This window comes from Hesperophylax consimilis, chromosome 21 (assembly GCF_061612785.1).
Source record: "Hesperophylax consimilis isolate HC1 chromosome 21, BYU_Hcon_1.0, whole genome shotgun sequence".
Classification (NCBI taxonomy): Eukaryota; Metazoa; Arthropoda; class Insecta; order Trichoptera; family Limnephilidae; genus Hesperophylax; species Hesperophylax consimilis.
In genome coordinates this window covers 30776455-30799120 of record NC_142856.1, presented here as the reverse complement: position 1 = coordinate 30799120, position 22666 = coordinate 30776455, and the positions used below count along the sequence as shown (strand labels likewise).

Here is a 22666-nt window from a genome sequence, read left to right as displayed (position 1 = left end):
TAATTAATACGGTAGTTACAAAGTTTTATAATTTTTGTTATTTGTTTTTGGGGTATTATGCCGTGTTGCGCTAACTCCTTCTTTAGCCAAAAGTACTAGCTCAGCCTAAAGAAGGAGTTAGCGCAACACGGCATAATACCCCAAAAACAAATAACAAAAATACTTTTGGCCGTGAAAATCTTAAATCATATTTAAAGTTTTATAAGGTTTTTTTTTCATAAAATCACTCATTAAAACCGAATAAGCATAATGAAAAATATACATAAATTGTCCGTATAAAAACTCAATTCTTTCAACAAATATAATATTGTATCAGTGATTCATTCGAATGTATGTATGTGTTTGCCTTTCTTAAATTAATTGAGTTTTTATACGTACAAAACTATTTATGCACATTGCTTATGTACTACGGGCACAAACAAATAATTCGTCTTAAGAGGAAGCTACTAGCCAAAAATGTGTAGGTATATCCTCAAAGTCCAACTAGTCCTGACGATATCTTTAACAAACATCATCATGTCACTTAAACAACTCTATTCTAAAACAATACACCTTTACATTCATAAATACAAAACACAAAAATAACAATTAACACACATATTGGAATCACTAGATCTCAAGGTCAAAAACATCTCCAACAAGCAACTACAAATACAATATTTGGGCATATACAATATTTAAGCAACTACAAATACAATATTTGGGCATATACAATATTTAAGCAACTACAAATACAATATTTGGGCACATACAATATTTAAGCAACTACAAATACAATATTTGGGCATATACAATATTTAAGCAACTACAAATACAATATTTGGGCATATACAATATTTAAGCAACTACAAATACAATATTTGGGCATATACAATATTTAAGCAACTACAAATACAATATTTGGGCACATACAATATTTAAGCAACTACAAATACAATATTTGGGCATATACAATATTTAAGCAACTACAAATACAATATTTGGGTCCAAAACTCTACAGCAATATCCCAGTCTTATTTAAAACTCAAAACAAAATTTTAACATTTAAATCTCCAATAAAAAGCTGGATACAAAATATAGGGAGATCAGAAAAATATAATATGCTTAAATATTGAAGACAATATTAGTGATTTCTAAACGAAAATCTGAAACAGAAAAATCAGAAAAGGATACGGTCACATCTAGGACACGAACCCAGGACCCTTGCCTTGCCGGGACACCGCTCTACCACTGAGCTAATGGGACCCTATCCCCCTCGGTCACTTTTAACTGTATCATACTTCGAATAAGAACTACCAACAGTGTCTTAATTTTTTCACCGCACATTTTTATTGGCAACTATCTTTATGTATGATCGCATGATTCAACCCGAACTAAATGCAATCTAGACAGCGTCTTTTTAGATAAACCTATCTTATTTTTAATTTTTAATGTGCGACATCTATTGACTTTTCTGCAAGTCTAGAATGAATATTTATTTTACGGAATAACTTTATTGAGTAAAACCTCAAATTGTAATATTTAAATATTGAAGACAATATTAGTGACTTCTAAAGTCCTAGATGTGACGGTATCCTTTTCTGATTTTTCTGTTTCAGATTTTCGTTTAGAAATCACTAATATTGTCTTCAATATTTAAATATTACAATTTGAGGTTTTACTCAATAAAGTTTTTCCGAAAAAATAAATATAATATATTGATACTTAATACAGACTGTAACTGAAACCCCTCAACTGAATAAAAAAACACTATTGAATATATTTATACGTACTGTATATTATACATACTACAAAATTTTAATTATATCTAAATGAAATCATCAGCACGGGAGATCCCAGTGAAGTGTACACGTCAGAACTGTGGGTGGATTACACTGCATCTCAATGGCAAAAGCTAAAAGTCGCTTACAATAATGCTTATCGCCAACTATTCCGCCTACCGAGATACTGCAGCGCCACGGAAATGTTCTTGGAGGGACGAGTACACTCTTTCAGAGCGCTTCTCCGCCATCATGGGAAGCTTATGGCGCAGACTACACCAATCAAGTAACAAAATCATTACTGCCATGGTTGCTGGATGGAGTCCCCGCTGATGGCCCTCTGGAGACGGGAGATGTGCAAATATCCTCCATAAACGGCTGCTTGCATTCATTTTTGTGTTTACATTTTATCTATTTCTATCAGAATCACCCATGTATTATTATTACTTTTCTTAAGCTAATTATGTATCAGCCATCTCTGGTCCGGAGCCCCTAAATACCTGAAAAAAACCCTTGACTCTGTACAAAAACGGGCGGTCCGTTTGATAGATTCCCCAATCTTAACAAACGGACTGCAATCTTTAGAGCACAGGCGTCAGGTAGGTATGCTGTCCTTGTTCTATCGGTATTACAATGGAAGATGCTCTGAGAAACTAGCGTCATTGATCCTTTTGGCACCGGTGCGTAGTCGAGATACACGCCAAACGCGCGCTTAACATTTGTACACGGTTGACATTTATCACATGAGAACGGGTCGCTTCTACGATTCGTTCTTAAGTTCAACAGCTCGGCTGTGGAACGAACTGCCGGCCTCTGTGTTTCCTCCCTCCTACAACATGGGACTCTTCAAGACCCATGTTCACTCCTTCCTCTCCACAAAAAGACCCTCCACACAGCATCCCCAAAGATGACATAGGCCATGAGGGAAATTATTTTTTTCGGGGCCTCCTGTGTGGAGTTAATATAAAAAAGTATATTATTTCAAATATGGAATGTATTGCATTGCACTACCCCTGCATACATTCTTGAATAAATTCTTACTATTAATAATCTTTCCCGATTTTATGTCCGGGTTAAATCTAAGCTAAACTCTTCCACACACTTTTCCACAAATGATCATCTAGTCAATCAACATTATGCAAGTGCATTATATAAGTAAAATAAATACAAAACAATACAAGAATAACACGTCAACTCACCAGAGATCAAATGGGAAAATAATTCACCGACTCCAGATATTTTCATATCAGAGGGTTCGGCTCGGTAGAACTTCTAACAGGGCCTATAAATCCTACTGATCCCTAAACATAAATATTTAAAAAATCTTTCGTTATCCTACATATATTTTAAATGACTGATTTTTGGATTTTTATATATAAATTTGTTGATAGATAAAAAATAATGAAATAATAAATTTTTAATGAGAGAGCTATGTATAATGCCAGTAGCCGAAATAACGAATGGTAATATTTTTATAGTCTGGGAATGCCAAATTCTTTTTATCTCATTTATTATTATATTTATTTGTTACAAAAAAATAGTATAAACCTTTCCATAAAAATAAACACCTTCTGATAAATGGTTAAAGCTTAATAATTGGCTTCACATTTATCAGAAGAGTTAATAATAAATATTGCAAAGGTAATGTGGCAATAATCAACACATTCATTTCGGCGTGCAATATCAACTCATCAATGTCAATACACAGATATGACAATAAGAATACTGAAGTAAAAATAGTATAGAAGTGTGTTGTGGGCGTGTCCGGGAGCTCAATTTCACATAATAAAAACTTCAAAAGTTAAAATAATTACTTAGTAAAAAATAAATAACAATAATTAATATAAAAATCACTTCAAGGGGGTTGTACAAAAAATATAGCTCGCTATGCATTATCTTGCTATATAGCGAAAAATTTACAGAAATATATATGGTGGTAGATATTTTCAGAATCGCCCAACTTTCAGAATCGATTGTTTTCTTGCAATGGTTTTTGCCGTGTTTGGTGAACAGATCTTTATAGCCAGGTACTTACGGACGCTCACCACTACATTCATCCTGACAAAATATCTCAATTGTGAAACCGTACTCTCAATGGCTCCAAACGGTTGGGAGCAGTTGGGACTCTTGAGAATCTTATTATGTACAAACAGATACAGAAACTACTTACGTAGCAAATCACTTCAGATTATCATGTTATGTTAGAAAGTTTTAGCTTTTAATTTTCTCTAAAAGTCGAAAGGACTAAGCTGGCAGTGATAGGACGCTCGCAATTTGTCAACATTCATACGATAAAGGTTTTATCAATTCAAAGGTGATTGTAGTCGACACATATTTGATCTGAAATCGACTATTATTTCGTTAGTTTACCGAGCCGTTTGCTGACTAGATATTCTTCTCTGTACTTATACTTATGTGTTAACTAATATTGTTAGTACTTGATCAAAATTTGATGATATTAATTTTTGAAATCCTGCAATTATAATATTACGTGATTTTTCAAGGTTCTTCGGTAGTCAAGTAATAAAATCAGTTATTATAAATGAATTCCTTTCAATTCAACTTTTCGAAATGGCATACTACGAGTATATATTTGCAGAAGATAGAATTTTTAAAGCGAAAAAAAGTTGAAAAGATGAACCGTACGAATATTATGTCAAAGATAAAATATCGCAGTTTTGTAAAACGACCTCATTTAGGTGTTTTAAATTTTACACATCATTAGAAAAACGATATATGTAGGTTAACGGTAGTTGACCAGACTTTCTTCCAGTATTTTTTTTAAAAGGATGTGTTGAATTTTTAAAAATGCCACTAAGTTTTATATTCAACCTATCTTTAGATACTGGTATATTTCCTGATTCCTGGAAAGTCTCAAAAATTTGTCCCATTTTCAAAAGTGGATCAAAGACATCTGTCGAAAATTTCAGGCCAGTGGCAATACTTTCCGCCCCGGCTAAGTTATTCGAATCGATAATTCATAAACATGTGCTGTTTCAAGTAGAGCCTTTCTTAATATCGGAACAGCATGGGTTTAGAAAATGTCGATCAACAGATACTAACCTACTGGTACTCACAGATTATGTTTCCAAATCTTTAGATAAGGGCTACCAAGTAGATTGCTCATATAATGATTTCTCGAAGGCATTTGATACCGTAAACCATGACATATTATTAAATAAATTGTCAACTATAGGTTTTTCTTTACGGTTTCTCATATTCTTTGCAAGCTATTTTACTGGAAGAAAGCAATTTGTATCTCATGGAATATTCATGTCAAAATTATTCCTTGTACTCTCAGGCGTTCCACAGGGCTCTAATTTAGGACCGCTCCTCTTTCTAATTTTTATTAACGATATTACAGAAAATATTCTGCATTCCAGGTCACTTCTTTTTGCTGATGACCTAAAACTATTCTTGGAAATTAAAACTTTAGAAGACTGCATTCGACTCCAATCGGACATTAATAGAATTGTTGACTGGAGTAAACGGAATCGGATCGAATTCAATATTTCTAAATGTTTCATTCTTTCTTTCACAAGGGCACGTCATACTTGGTTTTACCGGTATACCATGAATGCCCGAAGTTTAAAACGTGTCTCCACTATGAAAGATCTTGGCATCATGTTTGATAGTAGGCTGACATTTCATGCTCATATCGAAATGACGTGTAGTGCTTCACTGAAAATGCTGGGCTTCGTCCTACGCACTGCGATGAATTTTAGAGACACCCGGGTTCTCCAAGTGCTATACATTGCGTTGGTTAGGAGTAGGCTTGAGAGTGGGTCGGTGGTTTGGAGCCCACATCAGGTGAAGTATTCCCTCATGTTGGAGAGAGTGCAGAAGAAATTTCTGAGATTCCTCTACTTGAGGGAGTATGGCTACTACCCGTGGCTCTATCCTACTGACTTTCTCTTGGGCATGCTCGGTATGAACCATCTACGGGTCAGAAGAGATGTGCATATTGTATCACACTTCTTCAAACTGATTCGTGGATGGTTAGTAAATCCGACTATCATGGAGAGTATTAGTCTCTATGTTCCTGATGGTTATCTCCGTCACCGACAGCATAGACTGTTTTATCTCCCGGCCTGCAGGACTAACTTGCCAATGGTCATGCCGGTGGGGAGAGCAGTCTTGCTGTTGAACAGAATTAATTCGGATATCGACATATTTAGCATCGGTGAAGCTGCCTTTAAAAGGCAAGCTCTATTGATGCTGGTATAGTTTATACACCGCTAACTATTATGTAATACCATTTTACAAATATACTTAAAAACGAAATAAAATGTAATTTTGTAATGTTTTTAAAGGAATAAACAAATTGAATTGAATTGAATTGAATTGAATTGATCAGAAGCGTGAAGGGTACCTATTGTATTCGTTTTGATACGTTTATTCCGCGATAGAGAAATGTGTCATTTTTTGAGATTTTTTCCCGACATTCATCGATATTTATTCTTTATCGGCGTGTTTAAAATATCGACAAACCAACATCGACTCCTTAGTTATCGGTGTGGCCGTGATAGACCTTGAAGCTTTCTTTCATATCGGCATATGAACAAGATCACTTCTAGAAGTTATCTGTTCTGTTTGGTCGCTGCACAAAACCTCGTCCACATTCCATGTGACATGACAGGCTAATGGAGGGTGTAGGCGTCAGGGTGGATGATGTATGGCCCCCGTTCTACGTCACACGTATTATGCATTAACTGGCTTGTTGACCAGTGGGTAGACTGGGTCGGGGTAACTAGGAGGGTGCTTTTAGAGGCTCTATCTCTGATAATTAACAGTGAACTGGGTAATTAAGTGGCACGAAATTAGGAGAAAGATTCCTTACGACAGTTATTAAGCTTTTTCTTGAAGTTATAGAGAATTTGATCAATATATTTATATGAATCAGGCAGAGAAAAGAAAGATTTGCATGATAAAAGATGCCATGAGCAAAATGAAAAAGATATGGAGTGACAGAGGCATTAAGAAGACCACCAAGATGAGATTTGTCCGGGCGCTGATTTTTCACATTTTTCTATGCAGTGTTGAAACTTGGTCACTTAGACGCCCTCGAAATGTGGTGCTGGAAAAATGATCTGGATTCCTTGGATAACCAGATGCTTAAATGTGTCTATTCTGGAAGAGTTAGCTATTCGCAATAGGCTTTCAACTGTCTACCTACAATGTAGTATTTTAAGATCATTTGTACACATTGCTCGCCAATCTCAGGATTTCAACTTGGAGAAACTCGTAGTTAGTGACAAAGTGTTTGGCAAAAAAATCAGAGTAAGGACACCAAAGCTCTGGAGTGACAAACTACCACCGACTTACCACTGGCGTCCGGTAAGTCCGTGTCCGCAAGTCAGTATATAGCGCAGAACCGCGAGGAGTAGTATTATCTACCAGGGAAATCGGAGAGGTTACGATCTTCAGCAATGAGGAACCGACTTAAAAAGATTCAGACTACATAGTCCTGGCTCCGCAAATACTATGTTGACATCAGAAATCAGCTGGCTAACGCGACAAACTTTCCCATAGAAAAAATGACAACACGTCGATTACGCAGGGTTTTTACTGACTGATTAAAATCAACTGTTTAACTTCAGAATTAAATTAGCTAAAACTACATCAATCATCCCACTATTACCGCTGATTTGTTCTGTATTTTGTTGAACACCACTATTGTGTCATAGAATTTGGTTCAAACTCCACCCCCTCTGTCAAACTCGACCGCTTTGGCATCGGTCTTGGGAAATGTCTCCATCAAGTGAATTTTGTGTATCAGCATAAATGGACGTTGGCTTCTCGAGTTTATTTCATTCAGTAGACCTCTTTATAAATGTAGCAATACTGCATGTGTACCGGAACTCGTTTATCAATGTCTCTTATACATATATCCAGAATATATTTTCGTTTTACAAGAATAAGGCATGATAATTAAAATAAATAAATAATTTTGAGCCTCCCCTTGGAGTCTGGTGATAGAAAGTGAGTGAATGGAAAGGGAAAGAGAAACAATATATTACTTAGTATAAAATAAGTGCGGAGAAGTTACTGCGATCATACGCATTAAAAACTATATATTTTATAGTGGCTTAACCCCGACTAATAAACGAATTTTAAATTTTAAAAAACCATTTACCATTCACACGTTAATTTTTGTTTATCAGTTGTGTAAAATTAAAGTTACACTTTTATTAGTAATGCCCTTATAATATAACTGGTGATTAAACAAAACACCTTTATAAACTATGACTTCTAATATCACTTTACATCAACCTTAAGATACCTAAACACCATTATTGAACATACTAAACATCGATCTGAACATGCCTTAACATCATTATTGAACATACTAAACATCCATCGAACATCATTATTGAACATACTAAACATCGATCTGAAAATGCCTTAACATCATTATTGAACATATTAAACATCCATCGAACATCATTATTGATCATACTAATTTTGGTTGTCGGTGCATGGGTGCGTGATTGATGATAATTTTATTTAAAGAAAGACAAACATTTTCGGGTAGCAAAAAACTGAAAATATTTGAAAATATCCCACAACCACCATAGTAAGCGTAAAATATTGCTTGTGTTGTGATGGAGGAATGCCAGCCGAGGAATTAAACTCACGACGCCTGGGTGGGACCCAAACGTGATGCCAACTCAACTGACCGGTCATTAGTACGTTATTACGTTAGTACGTATAAAATTATTCACGTTTAATGAACGTTTCATTTTCAAGATTGGAACTGACTGATCGGAAATATCTATTTATGTCTGAATTTTTTAAAAATTTCTTACTAACATTCGGAACGCAAATTTTTTCTTTGAAATGCTCCTGATCCTGAATCAAATATATTTTTATAAATGCTTTCAGCTTAACAAATACGTCTGCGCCACTTAAATCCTAATTTTCGCTACTCAACTTAGAGAATTGTAAATTAATTAACTTAAAATATCCCTGACACATTATATTTTCAAGTAAATTTCAGTAACTTCCTCGCTAACTAGGTAGTAACTTCCATGCAGTTTCCAACCCACTGTAAGATCTTCAATCATCCTCCCCATCTCCCCCATCTCCCCCCCCCCGCCACCCTTTACAGAATCTCGGGGGATGGACCAAATCGGCAGCAATTTGCGGTGCGGAACGATCTATCTTCACAAGTCAATAAGCTCTCTACCCCCCTGTGTCTAGTGTGTCTACTGTGTATGTATGCTGTAATATTAGCACAACGCGACGAAGCAACGATAAATAAAATCACTTAGTTTTATTTAAGATTTTGCGGAAAAGTTTTTGAAAGCTTTTAAATAATAATAAGATTTTTCGGATTCACTGCCGAAATTTAAAAGTGGAATCATGTCAATAATATTATAAACTGTTCAATGCGCATAAATATACAAACACATACACACATATCTATACAATACACAAATCACGCGGTAATTACTTAATATATGTACCACATATTATGAAATATTACAAGGAAACATATCATAGGTTATGAAATATTTAATAACTGTAATTTTTTTCATCACTGTAACTAATGTATCAACTATTTGTTTCTTATGATGTAAAATAAATAAACGTACTCTATCAGGCACCTACATACCGCAGGTATTTAGAACCGAGAAATAATTTTCAATCACACTTGGACTACTAACTGTCTTGGGGATGTGCAACTAATATTCATTTCCATCAACAATAATAACCATATCCTTGAAAATCTAAAACCATAATATCCCATTAAAATGTACCACCCACGGACAAAGACATGTTAAGTAGGTGCAACGCAATTAAACTCTATAATAATCTACACAGAATACACCTTAAAAAATTATGTTTCGGTCCGGATAAAAATAAAATGAACAGATTTTTTTAGTAATTTAAAAATACCAAATCAAATATTTACATTGAATATTTTCATGGTTTGTTTTAATTTTCACAATATTCTTTAACATTAATATAATCAATACTACACCAAAAACACTTGAAAACCCCAGCGTAGATTACAATACCTACACATCATTCAATTACATTCAATCCAATTCCCCCAATTAATTACAATACATACACATCATTATTTACACCACTGACCGGTGATCATAACATAGAGAATTGTTACTGTAAAAAAAAAATAAAAAAAATACATTTTATCGCCTTTAATTCGACTCCGTATCTCATTAGAGTGCAAATACACGGTGTCCGGAAACTCGTAGTACAAGCGGGAAACTGGAGAATCTACACCACATGGGGAACCCAAAAAAACATAAAGTTTTTTGAGTTGAGCATTTTCAAAAAAAAAAAAAACCAAAAAAAAATATTTTTCGGCTATTTTAGGGTTAAAGTTTTTTCTGGTGTTTAGGGTTGAATAACAGATGTTTTAACCCTGCAGAGCAGAAATATTTTATGATTACACCGGGTTAAATGAAGGGTGATTTCAAAATAATGCTTCAAATCCGAGTTTCTTCATTTGTTTTACTTTCAAATAGTTTTAATTAGTTGGGTACTTTGATCTTCAGTAATAATTTATAAAAATTTGATTAGAAAAAAAAAAAAAAAAAAAAAAAAAAATCAACTTCAAACTCGATTTACTCGATAACGAAAGCTCAAATAAAAAAAAATATACTACAAAATCGACTCAAATGTGATGTAGATTCACCAGTTTCCCGCTTGTACTACGAGTTTCCGGACACCCTGTATAATGCGTTAAGTCTTCCTCAACTTCTTCTGTCATTCAAATCTACTCTCTGAACACTTCTGGCACTAATAAGAACAAACTTTGAAATTTTCAGTGAAATCGATTCAGTAGTTTTAGGGCACATACATACGGACATTGGCTTTTATTTATATTTATTATTCAAAATGTAATGTCTGACTGAGGATTGAACCATCCTCCCTAGAGACTGGAGTCAACCGCAATAACAACTGAGCTAAATCCCAATTGGGTAGGACTGAAAATCATATCGTACATTGACTGCTATAATTTTATCCAATCCCATTTCATGAATACTTGATTGCCATCAAAAGTTGCTAGAATGCATTGTCATCGACACGAGTATATCTGCCGAGTTTCAGTTCGATCGGGTGTTGAGTAGTGGGTAAATTTCTACATTAGATTTGCATTCATTCATTCACGAAAACTAAATCTAAATTCAAATATGTAGATGTATTTAATAAGGGTGTTGATGTATTTAATAAGAGTGTATATGTATTTAATAAAAGTGTTGATGTATTTAATAAGAGTGTATATGTATTTAATAAGAGTGTAGATGTATTTAATAAGAATAAAGATGTATTTAATAGGAGTGTATATGTATCTTCCAGAATGCGACGTTTACATATTGCTCAATAAAATTTAGCCTTCAGGAGGCCCGTTCCCATAGTTCGTATTTTCAAAGTTAATGTAGCTTCCCACATTTGCAGATTCGACCCTACAATAAAACAATTCATTGGCCTGGTATTTTTATAAACATATTGCCTTGTTTGTATCATTTATGATTTAAGAATTAGTGACATTTTACTGCAAGCAGCGGCAGCTTTCAAATAGGGCTGTTCGCTTTATATTTTATGATCACCCTAGTTAAACCATTATGCCTAAAAATATTTGCCAATACCTTTCCCACCCCTGTCCCATAGTAATAAAAACCCCAAATAAAGTTTCATGTCCCTTAAAATAATCCCTTTAAAATATTTGTATTGTTTAAGTCACGTTTGTATCATTAAGAATAGTTTAGTGCATTTTATTTTATGTTAAGAATGTTGTTTGCCAACGAGCGGGTGGAACATCTTTATTTTGGTAAAATGTCCTTCAGAATTTAGTTTAAATACAGATACCTCCCAGAAAAAGGACAGTATTAGAGTATTCATATAACTGGTAGGTACAGACGTACCTACGCAGGAGACAGTATTGCAGTGTTGCTATAACTGGTAGGTACATGCGTACCTAGGCAGTCAGTCGTGAGATAATTACTAGGTTTATGTAAACCTAGGGAAAACTGAAGAATAGAGGAAACTAGACCTTTATTTCTTTCAGTTTAAGTTTTAGCAGAGGAAAATAAGATCCTCTGCAATTATATTGTGAATTAATAAATTTATATGTCAAGAAGAAGAAGTGTTTTCCTGCATTCCATCTGACGGCGTGTTCTCGTACCACGATAGCAGAAACATATGGTCCTTCGAGCCGCATCGGGAACAGCAGCATCATGGAAGCGGGACAACACACAAAGACGTCATCTGTCTGCGGCAGCAAGGCGGGAACCAGCAGGAGCTGGAGGGAGGCTCAAATAAAAGCTTCAGCAACCAAGGTGCACATCACGAGACAAAAAGCCCGCCTGCTTACGGAGATGGCCGAAGCAAAGATGGCTGCTTCCGAAGCAAAGATGGCTGCAGCAATGTCAATATTGGAAGCAGAGGAGCAACATGCGGCGCTCGTTTTAGAAGCTGCATCAAGGACTTCGCAACGGACTCTCGAGGATAGAGTCAATGACTGGGTGGACCAGTCACATCACAGTTCATCATCAGAACTTGAAGATCACGATGAACAGCCTCTTCGAGTTCAAATGGAGCAGCAACAGGAACTGCTCCATGATGGGCGGTTATCACTACAACCGCCCACAAGAACTGCACAGCAACAGCCCTTGGCAGGGCAGACTCTCCCGTCGCAAATGGAGCCTCGGGTAAAGCAGGCTCATCCGCTGCAATTGGAACAGCGGTTGGAGCAGCACAAGGGTGGGCGGTACGCATTACTCCCACCAAAAGGATCATCAGAGCAGCAGCCCTTAGCAGGACAGACTCTCCCATCGCAATTGGAGCCTCGGGCAGAGCAGACTCTTCCGCTGCACTTGGGACAGCGGTTGGAGCAGCAGCAGCAGGGCGGGCGGTACGAGCTACTCCCACCCAGAGGAACATCGGATCAGCAGCCCTCGGTAGGGCAATCTCTTCAGCTGCAGTCGACGCAGCATCAGCAGCCAAGCAGTAGCTGCTGGGAGCTGCCTACATCAGAGCAGCCATTCAACTTAGCAGAGCAACGCGACGGGCAACAGTGGCCAGAGTCGCAGGGCCGATTCCAGGGACCAACACCTGCTATAACTGAAGACCGTCTCGCGGAATCAATTGGTAAGGCAATGTCTTTATATAATACCAGGCCCAAAGTTAATGATCTTCCCACATTTAACGGCAATCCAATTGAATGGATTGCATTCAAATCAATATACTATCATACCACAGACTTCTTAAAAGTATCTGACAGCGAAAATTTATATAGATTACAAAAAGCGTTAAAAGGAGAGGCGCGTGACGCAGTTTCTTCCCTTCTATTATCTCCTTGCAATGTCAAGGAAATAATAAATACGTTAGAAAATATTTTTGGCAACACGGATCATATCATACAAAAAACTATTGGTGAGATCCGAAATTTAAGTAAATTAGATGAGAATATCAGTTCAGACGCCATAATTCGATTTTCTTGTAAAGTAAAAAATTTAATTTCTATGTTAAAATCATTTAAAAATATCGGACATTTGCACAATCCAGATTTGTTATCGACATTAATCGGTAAACTACCTAGTACACTACGAACGTTGTGGCTTACAGACAAAGATAGGCGGAACACAACACAGCCAATACTCTGCTATTTATCACTTTGGCTGGAAGAAATCGTAATTAATTCACGTGACTCAGGAATAAGTTTTAATTCTAAAATCAGTAACGAAACTAAATTCGCTTCCAATAACCATTTCAAGCAGTATAGTAATAATTATCATCCACGGCAAGCTAATCAACATCAAAATAAACAAAATTTTAATAGGCCTTATGCATCCAAAAATAATCATTTCGAACGTCCGTACGATACGTCAAAAAAATTCCTTTATCACACCACTAATAATGGAAAACCACCGTGCTGTGTTTGCAAAGGAGAACACCAGATTTGGCAATGTGAAAAATTTAAAAATGTCCCAATAACGCAAAGATGGGAAATTGCTAAATATAATAATGTTTGTTACAAGTGCTTAGGGTACGGACATTCCCGTTTTAATTGTAAAATAAATTTAAAATCACCAAACAAAAAATTTCATGATTTATTGGTTAATCACAATCGGGTGGAAACCGATGAAGTTGTCACAAACACGTGGGAAAGTAATCAAGTACTTTTAAAAATTATTCCGATTACGGTATACGGGCCACTCGGAAGCCGAGATATTCATGCGCTGTTAGACGATGGGTCAACCGTCACATTGTTAGACCAAGAAGTAGCCAAACAAATCGGTTTGTCTGGACCAGTTAGTGACCTCTCATTGCATGGAGTCAATGAAATGAGCTCCAACAACGCGGATTCTATGTCAATAAATGTAAAAATAAAAGGTAAAAACGAAGTAGAATCGTACATAGCTAGTGCTCGAACCGTTCGGGATTTAAAGATACCAGCTCAAATGGCGCTATCTAATTCTTACATTTCGAGTAATAAACACTTAAAGAACGCTCCTCACTTTGAAAAGAATGTAAAACCCCAAATGTTAATTGGGCAAAACAACTGGGAATTAATTATTTCCAGAAAAATAGTTCAGGGAGATAAAAATAAAGTATCATTATCTTATACAAAGCTTGGTTGGGTCGCGCTCGGCCATATTTCAAATAAAACGGGAAATAGTGTAGAATTCAATTTTCATGTTCAGGAAAACGAAAATAGCGAATTGCATGAAATTATCAAAGAGAGTTTTAAGATAGACGAGATGGGAGTAGTGAGCCCGAAAATATGCAAAGATGATAAACGTGCATATTCCCTGTTAGAAAGTACCACAAAACGCGCTAGTCAGGGGTGTCATTGGGAGACGGGTTTGCTGTGGAAGGAAGAAAAAAGATATTTTCCTGATAGTCTTCAGGTTGCGGAAAATAGATTAAAAACTTTAGAAAAGAGAATGGACAAAGACCCTGAATTTGCGGAAGCCTACTGCGACAAAATACAACATTATTTAGATAAAAGATATGCAAAAAAATTCAATTTCAGTGGTAGGTATCCGGATAGCTCGGATAAATTTTATTTACCACATTTTGCTGTTTACAACCCAAATAAGCCAGGAAAGCTTAGGGTTGTATTTGATGCGGCGGCAAAATCAAAGGGAATTTCTTTGAATGATAGGCTTTTAACCGGGCCCGATCTATATAATTCTCTGCTAGGAATGCTTTTTAAATTTAGGCAAAATAAAATTGCATTCACCGCCGATATCCAAGAAATGTTTTTACAAATTAAAATTATTGATGAAGATACACCGTTTCAGTTGTTTTTATGGAGAGGAAAAGATCGTAAGGTAGCCCCGTCTGTATACGCTATGAATTCAATGATTTTTGGCGCAAAATCATCACCTTGTTCGGCGCAATTCGTAAAAAATAAAAACGCGGATCAATTTGTATCTCAGTTTCCCCAGGCCGTCGAAGCAATAAAAACAAAACATTACATGGACGACTATTTAGATAGTGTAAATTCAGTAGAAAGTGCGAAGAAATTAATACAAGATATTACATACATACATGCTCAAGGCGGGTTTAAAGGGGGAGGTGAATGCGAAATTACCTACTACAACTATTTAGTCATAAGATATACATTTTTACGGGATTTCTAGTTTTAATACATTACCTACTACACAATTTTTAGTCATAAGATTTACATTTTTTACGGAATTTCTAGTTTTAAGACATTACCTACTACACAATTTTTAGTCATAAGATTTACATATTTCACGGAATTTCGAGTTTTAAGAGTAGCATAAATATTTGTATTTTAGACATTTGATAAATTTAACCGGTAATTTTCGTAGACAAGCAGTAGGTACCTAATAAAGATAACAGTCGCATTCTTTGCCTATTTTGTGAAGTACCTTCACGGGAGGAGGTATGTATCTTCCAGAATGCGACGTTTACATATTGCTCAATAAAATTTAGCCTTCAGGAGGCCCGTTCCCATAGTTCGTATTTTCAAAGTTAATGTAGCTTCCCACATTTGCAGATTCGACCCTACAATAAAACAATTCATTGGCCTGGTATTTTTATAAACATATTGCCTTGTTTGTATCATTTATGATTTAAGAATTAGTGACATTTTACTGCAAGCAGCGGCAGCTTTCAAATAGGGCTGTTCGCTTTATATTTTATGATCACCCTAGTTAAACCATTATGCCTAAAAATATTTGCCAATACCTTTCCCACCCCTGTCCCATAGTAATAAAAACCCCAAATAAAGTTTCATGTCCCTTAAAATAATCCCTTTAAAATATTTGTATTGTTTAAGTCACGTTTGTATCATTAAGAATAGTTTAGTGCATTTTATTTTATGTTAAGAATGTTGTTTGCCAACGAGCGGGTGGAACATCTTTATTTTGGTAAAATGTCCTTCAGAATTTAGTTTAAATACAGATACCTCCCAGAAAAAGGACAGTATTAGAGTATTCATATAACTGGTAGGTACAGACGTACCTACGCAGGAGACAGTATTGCAGTGTTGCTATAACTGGTAGGTACATGCGTACCTAGGCAGTCAGTCGTGAGATAATTACTAGGTTTATGTAAACCTAGGGAAAACTGAAGAATAGAGGAAACTAGACCTTTATTTCTTTCAGTTTAAGTTTTAGCAGAGGAAAATAAGATCCTCTGCAATTATATTGTGAATTAATAAATTTATATGTCAAGAAGAAGAAGTGTTTTCCTGCATTCCATCTGACGGCGTGTTCTCGTACCACGATAGCAGAAACAGTATATATATTTAATAAGAGTGTAGATATATTTTATGAGAGTGTAGAGAGTGATGTGGCATTAAAACACTAGAGCATTTAGTAATCGAAACCTTTCTTTGTTTCAGATTCAACTGTATGGATTCAACAAGGAGTTGTACCATAACATGTCGGAAGCTCAGCACAAGTCTCAGGGGATCGTTGGAATATCTCTCATGGTTCAGGTGTGAACTACTTCATATATTTAATCTTTCAGAATTTCTTTTTCATTAAATACAAGAAATCTTGTTTCTTGGAGACAAATTTCTGGAAGTACCTGGCTATTCAGATTTGGTCACCAAACATGATCAAAGGCATTTCAAGCAACGTTTCAATTCTGAATGGCGGTTTTACACCAGGGCGATGCTGAGAATATATTCCGCTCTGGAACGTGTCACAATTATAGTATATATTATTTTTAATTCGTAATTTTTAAAATAACAAAAATGAAAAAATAAAATTTACTTGTACACTTGTGTTACCCCAAGACTAATTAGTCTTCACCAAAGAAAATCTAACATTAGGTTAAGAAAACCATTCAACAAATGTAATCTTCAATCGAGAAACAAGACCGGTCTGTGGCTGAGTTGGCATCGCCTCTGGGTCAAACCCAGGCGTGGTGTGTTCAATTCCTCGGCTGGCTCTGTTCAAGTCCTCCATAATAACACGAGCAAGATTTTCCGCTTACTGTGGTGCTAGTGGGACATTTTCAAATATTGTCAGGTTATTCGTAACCCGGGAATGTTCTTTCTTTTAAAATAAAATAATAATTAAGAAAAATATTTTTAATTTTAAAAAAATTACGTTCTGTCAATTTTTTCGATACCAAAAAACGTGCTTGTTTTTATCGCAATTAATTGAAATCCTGTTAACATCATAAAATCAAGTGTTATTTTTTGTTTCAGATCGGCGATACCCCCAATCCAGAACTTCGAATCATAACCAGTACTTTTAACAAAGTGTTATACAGAGGTAAGCCCATTCCCTCATTACCATTAATTTAAACAGACCATTACTGTAATTAAAACTTATGTTAAAGGTATTTCAGCCAACAGTTGTACACAATACAGCTTCCGCAATTACCAGTTGAGTTATCATCTGTAGGTTTAAAAGGTTATTCAACGGTTATTAATTTGTATTCTACATTTAATGAGACCATTTAAGAATTTTTTAATGGTGTTGGTGTTGATAAAACAGTAAAATTTTATTTATGGGGAGTTTTAACGATAACATTATTTTAAAACTCAATACTATATTTTCCATCTTTCTCTTTTTCTCTCATTCTCTCCGAATTAAAATGAAATAGACCCACGTTTTCGGTAACCATTTGCATATAATAAATACATTAATATACTCGTAAATATTAATAACATCAATGAAAACCTAAGGTAGTAAAATAAAAAATTGAATTGAATATTCACGATACCTACTTTTTCTAGTCCCTGACGAAAATAATTTCCCTCAGGGTCTGTCATATTTGGGAATGCTGTGTGGAAGGTTTTTTTTAATGAAAAAAATGTTAGGAAGGAGAGAAAGAATGAGGGGGGTAGGAAGTTGGGTGTCAATGTGTCCAGAAGTGACGGACATTTGAATTCATCCCTCCCAACTGCAGTGCAAGGAGATGGGTCGAGAGAGTCCTGCTGGAGAGGTAAAAAGATCTTCCTCAACTAGCCTCTCCAAATCCGGCCCGCCAGACGCACCGAAAAAGTGTAAAACTTTTTACTATTACAACGTTGTTGGTTTAAAATTTTATTGTTGACGTCATGTCTTGCCTAGACCTATAACTTATTTCAGTAAGTACGCATTGATGTGTGACGTGTCGAGACAACTACGGTACTGATGGCTGTCTTCGCGGTATGCACATTTCAGACGTTAAAAAAACGGTGGAATTAAAGTCATCAAAACTTAGTTTTTACCGATGAAAACAAGTAACTAGAGACCAAAAGACTTACAAACTTGCGCTACAATCAAAAGTCACGGCAATTTTCTCAAATGTCCGAATCTTAAGAAAACAAAAACAAAAAAACGAGATTTATTTTTAGTTGGCGACCTAACATAAATTGCGCCCACGGACGGTAAAGTAACTGAAAAGACGTTTATGACTCATTCAAATATTTGCCTTCCCACAGGAGCCTCCACCGCCATTAAACACCTGTCTTTGAGCGCGCTGCTCCCCGATACGGAGCATTTCATCACGTATGAAGGCAGCACCACACACCCCGGCTGCTGGGAGACGACTGTCTGGATCATACTAAACAAGCCTATTTATATCACCAAGCAAGAGGTAAGGAGAAAAGTTGATTCCCGATGCCCGAGTGACAGTTAAAATAGTGCATGTAAATGAAAAGAAAGTTCATTTGATCGTGTTAAAATAACTGGGAATTTTAGGAGAGTCTGACTTTTAATCTAAGAAAAAAAAAATCATTACAAAGTTTTTTAAACATAAAGATTAGGAGATAACTTCAAAATTCCAACATGCACGCTTGTATATTGTACAAGCTTTTCTGGAAAAGATAGGAAAAGTAATAGTTTAACCTTTAATCGATAAATAGGGTTTTACCATAATCAGTAGTCGGGTATTTAGCCAATTTCGGCTTTTTAATGTTAAAAAACTCAAGGAGCGCTTGAAATTGGCGTGTCGGCAACTTTATGTTCCGGGCCATCACCAGTAACTCTGTTCGTTGAGTTAGTTCGGTCGAAAGAGTTCGGGCGACATCAACAGCCGCCACATCTCCCTTCTTACTTCCAGCAGGGGAACAACATTTTACACTGTTTTTGCTTGGAATGTATACTCAATATATCCCTCAATGGTTCATAAGCAATCTTAAAATATTTGTATTCGCCTAGAAATTTCAAACAGAAGACAGGGTATTTTTTTATGATGCCCTAACAAACCGCTTAATAGTTAGAACTTTATATTGTACTTTCAGGATAAACTTTACAGAGAATTTTTAATAGCCGTCGATAAAGACCAAAACTTACTATAAATTCAAAACTTACTTCACCTTATTTGTTCCAGATGTACGCATTACGAAGGCTGATGCAGGGGTCTGAAGAAACCCCCAAGGCACCCCTCGGGAACAACGCGAGACCCCTGCAGAAACTGCACCACCGGACAGTAAGGACTAACATCGACTTTCAAAGTCAGCAGGTAGCCAAAGTAAATAATCTTCTATATATTTATTTATTTATAAACACAAATAACACATTTGTTATCAGCTTTGAATATCAATTTTGTTTAAAAAGTTTCGGAAATTTATAAATTTAAATCTTGTATGCGGAAATTAACCCACTCCAAGACATCCGATCAAGCTAGAACTCGGCAGAGAGACTCGTTGTCGATGACAATACATTGCTATCAAGGTGTCAATCATGTAAACAAACGCGGACATATACGCGTTTCTCTGAAATCCGATGACATTACACCAGTCAATATACGGTCCTAACCGATCGGCATTTGACGAGGTTAGTAGAATTGTGGAATCCAGTATCTTTGTAGGAAGGTTCAATCTTCAGTTAAACCAATTTTTTAGTTTTAAAAGACATAAAATATAGTAATAAACACTGTTTTTAAGGGTTACTCGTTTTGTTTTTTTTTTAATCGTATAAAAACTAGCTCTTTTTATGTTATTTTATCTTACCCTATTGTTTTAGAAATAAACAGTTCATTGATAATATGAATAGTTTACAAAGTTTTATAATTTCATGAATCGGTCCAACGACATGTCGTCTCTATGATATATATGGAGTGATTAAATATATTTTACTCAGCGGAAATGATTTGAGGAAAAGATAGAGACAAAGGATATAAGAAAAAGGTGGTTCATAAGTGCATATGACTGAAATGTGTTAATAATTGATGGAGAGTCCAAAATGCGCATTGATTAAGTTACCGGTAATGTTGATCATGACGGCAAGGAGTAAAAAATATGTAAATAGTTGAATTGGGATAAAAATTGTTGAATATTTGTACTAGTTTTCCAATTGTCCTATGTTATGTTTTGTATTTAATGGGAGCAAAGCATAAATCTTTACGTTTTTCCTTAATTATGTATTTTATGAACAACTTGAATGACAGTCAAAATGGAAGAGAGCGACGGAACACGTGTACAGGCCTTTTTATACTTTATTTCACATACATACATACGAACAGTACATTTATAAGCGACATAGTTCGCTTTTAATAAACAATCTCTGACCTACGTTCATTATACTAATATTTTAAAAGAAAGAAAGCAGAAGAAGTTCTGGGAAGGAAAAAGGTGGAGAGGTGGGTAGGAATTTGGAGGTCAATCATCAAAAATTCGGGCGACATCGACAGCCACCACATCTCCCTTCTTACTTCCCGCACAGGAACAACATTTTACACTGATTTTGCTAGGAATATGCACTCAATATATACCTCAATGGTTCATGGCCCAAGTATCCAGGAGTAATGGACGAATGAATCCATCCCCCCCATTGCGGTTCAAAGCATTGCGTAGAGAGAAACCGGATGAAGAGGTCAAAAGGGCTCCATCGATCGGCCTCTCTCTATAGGTAAGCAGACTCATCTGCCGCCAAGACCTGGACGAACCTTCCTCCTTGAACCTGGAAACCCCTGCTGTATCTAGCTACTTGGGGTGACTTACGGTAGAGGAGTTGGTAGTCCAATGAATGGATCCTGGGACGGCGGGACCCACACCCGCCAGCCATGTTGTTACTGCAAAGGCTATTTTTGGGTGACTTTACACGACTTAGAGTTAGGTTAGATAAGTTTTATGCATCAAAAATGTAATATCAAACACGATCCTAATCTGAATAAGTCGTTTCTCATGACATGCGTAGTATTTGTTACTATGCTTGTAAATAAATTATCTACAGGTAGTTTGACAAAAGAGTCAAGGATCTATATGCTTGGCACCTAAACACAAAACAAATCAAATAAAGCTTTAGTGAAATGCTTAATACAACAGTGACATTATTTTATCGATTGTCTGAGCATAGGAATTCCACATTATTTTCCTGGCACTTGCTTTCCATATAGAATTCATTAATAAGTAAAGGCGGGCTGTGTGATTTATATCCCAAACAAACAGACTTCCAGTCCGATACATAAAACAGGATGTAAAATGTAATGATTCCCCTGAATATCGCACCGTGGCATTAATTGGTACATTATTTATGGGCGGCGCAGTACCTGTGTACATATCAGACAAATTGCCGGTACGTTGATCATTCTATGAAAAATACAGAATGTTTCATACATTTTAAATAAATTTTTCTGTTAGGTTTTAAGGTCACTTCAATAACAAAACACTCATTTTTTTAACTATTCGTTTTAGTTTATGTACACTGATACAATTTACATGATGATTCTGCATTTTTTTAAATTTCTACTTTCTAGTACTGTAGCAAACTGCTTTGGTACGAGTACCGAAATACAAGCTACTTTTATATAACTTACTAACGAGGACAGACCGTCAAACTACTCGGTCTTGGCACACACTCCTTGCCTCATACACATTCATACATCGTCTCATACATGCTTTTCTCTTCCCTCCTCTTCATCTATATATAATACACAAGTATGGAGTGAATACGAATCTGACTCAGGCAATTGCGTCTCTGTATGAAGGAAGTGTTGCATGTGTTAGGATGAACGGTGGTTTTACGGGGTGGTTTGATATAACAAAAGGTGTTAAACAAGGCTGCGTAATGTCACCGTGGTTATTCAATCTAAATATGAAAGAGGTGGGATTGGGCGCGAATTTGAGTAATCTGAAAGTAGGTTGCCTGTTGTATGCTGATGATGCGGTGCTGATAGTAAGAAATGTGGAGATCCGCAAAGAGTGCAAGGCTGATGTAAGCGTAGTGAGTAAGATTAAGAAAGGGACTTTTAGATGGTTTTGGGGATGTAGAGCGAACGATGGAAGAAAGGAGTGTAAAGAAGATATATGATGCAAATGCGAATGGTAGCAGAAATCGATGACGCACGAGGAATACATAGCACGATCAAGTGAATCAGATACTCGAGTCGGGCCATGTCAAGAGTCAGAATAATAGAAGAGTATGTATGAACGTGAATGAGGGAAGAGGTGTGCCAAGACCGAGTTGTTTGGCGGTCCGTCATCTTCGCGGTAAACGGCGCGATTGTTA

At 36.0% G+C, this 22666-nt stretch overlaps 1 protein-coding gene across 2 annotated transcripts in view; it reads left to right on the top strand.

Annotated features, from left to right (window-relative positions):
* Positions 1–22666, top strand: part of CARPA (Carbonic anhydrase-related protein A) — a 178336-nt gene that overhangs the window by 142369 nt on the left and 13301 nt on the right. The window contains exons 6-9 of one of the 2 annotated variants that reach the window (XM_089644778.1): positions 16618–16713; positions 17434–17500; positions 18658–18812; positions 19548–19679. In XM_089644778.1, the coding sequence (XP_089500904.1) occupies positions 16618–16713; positions 17434–17500; positions 18658–18812; positions 19548–19679 (450 nt within the window). Of the gene's footprint in view, positions 1–16617; positions 16714–17433; positions 17501–18657; positions 18813–19547; positions 19689–22666 lie in introns of both variants that reach the window. The other variant, XM_089644777.1, reaches the window with a different exon arrangement.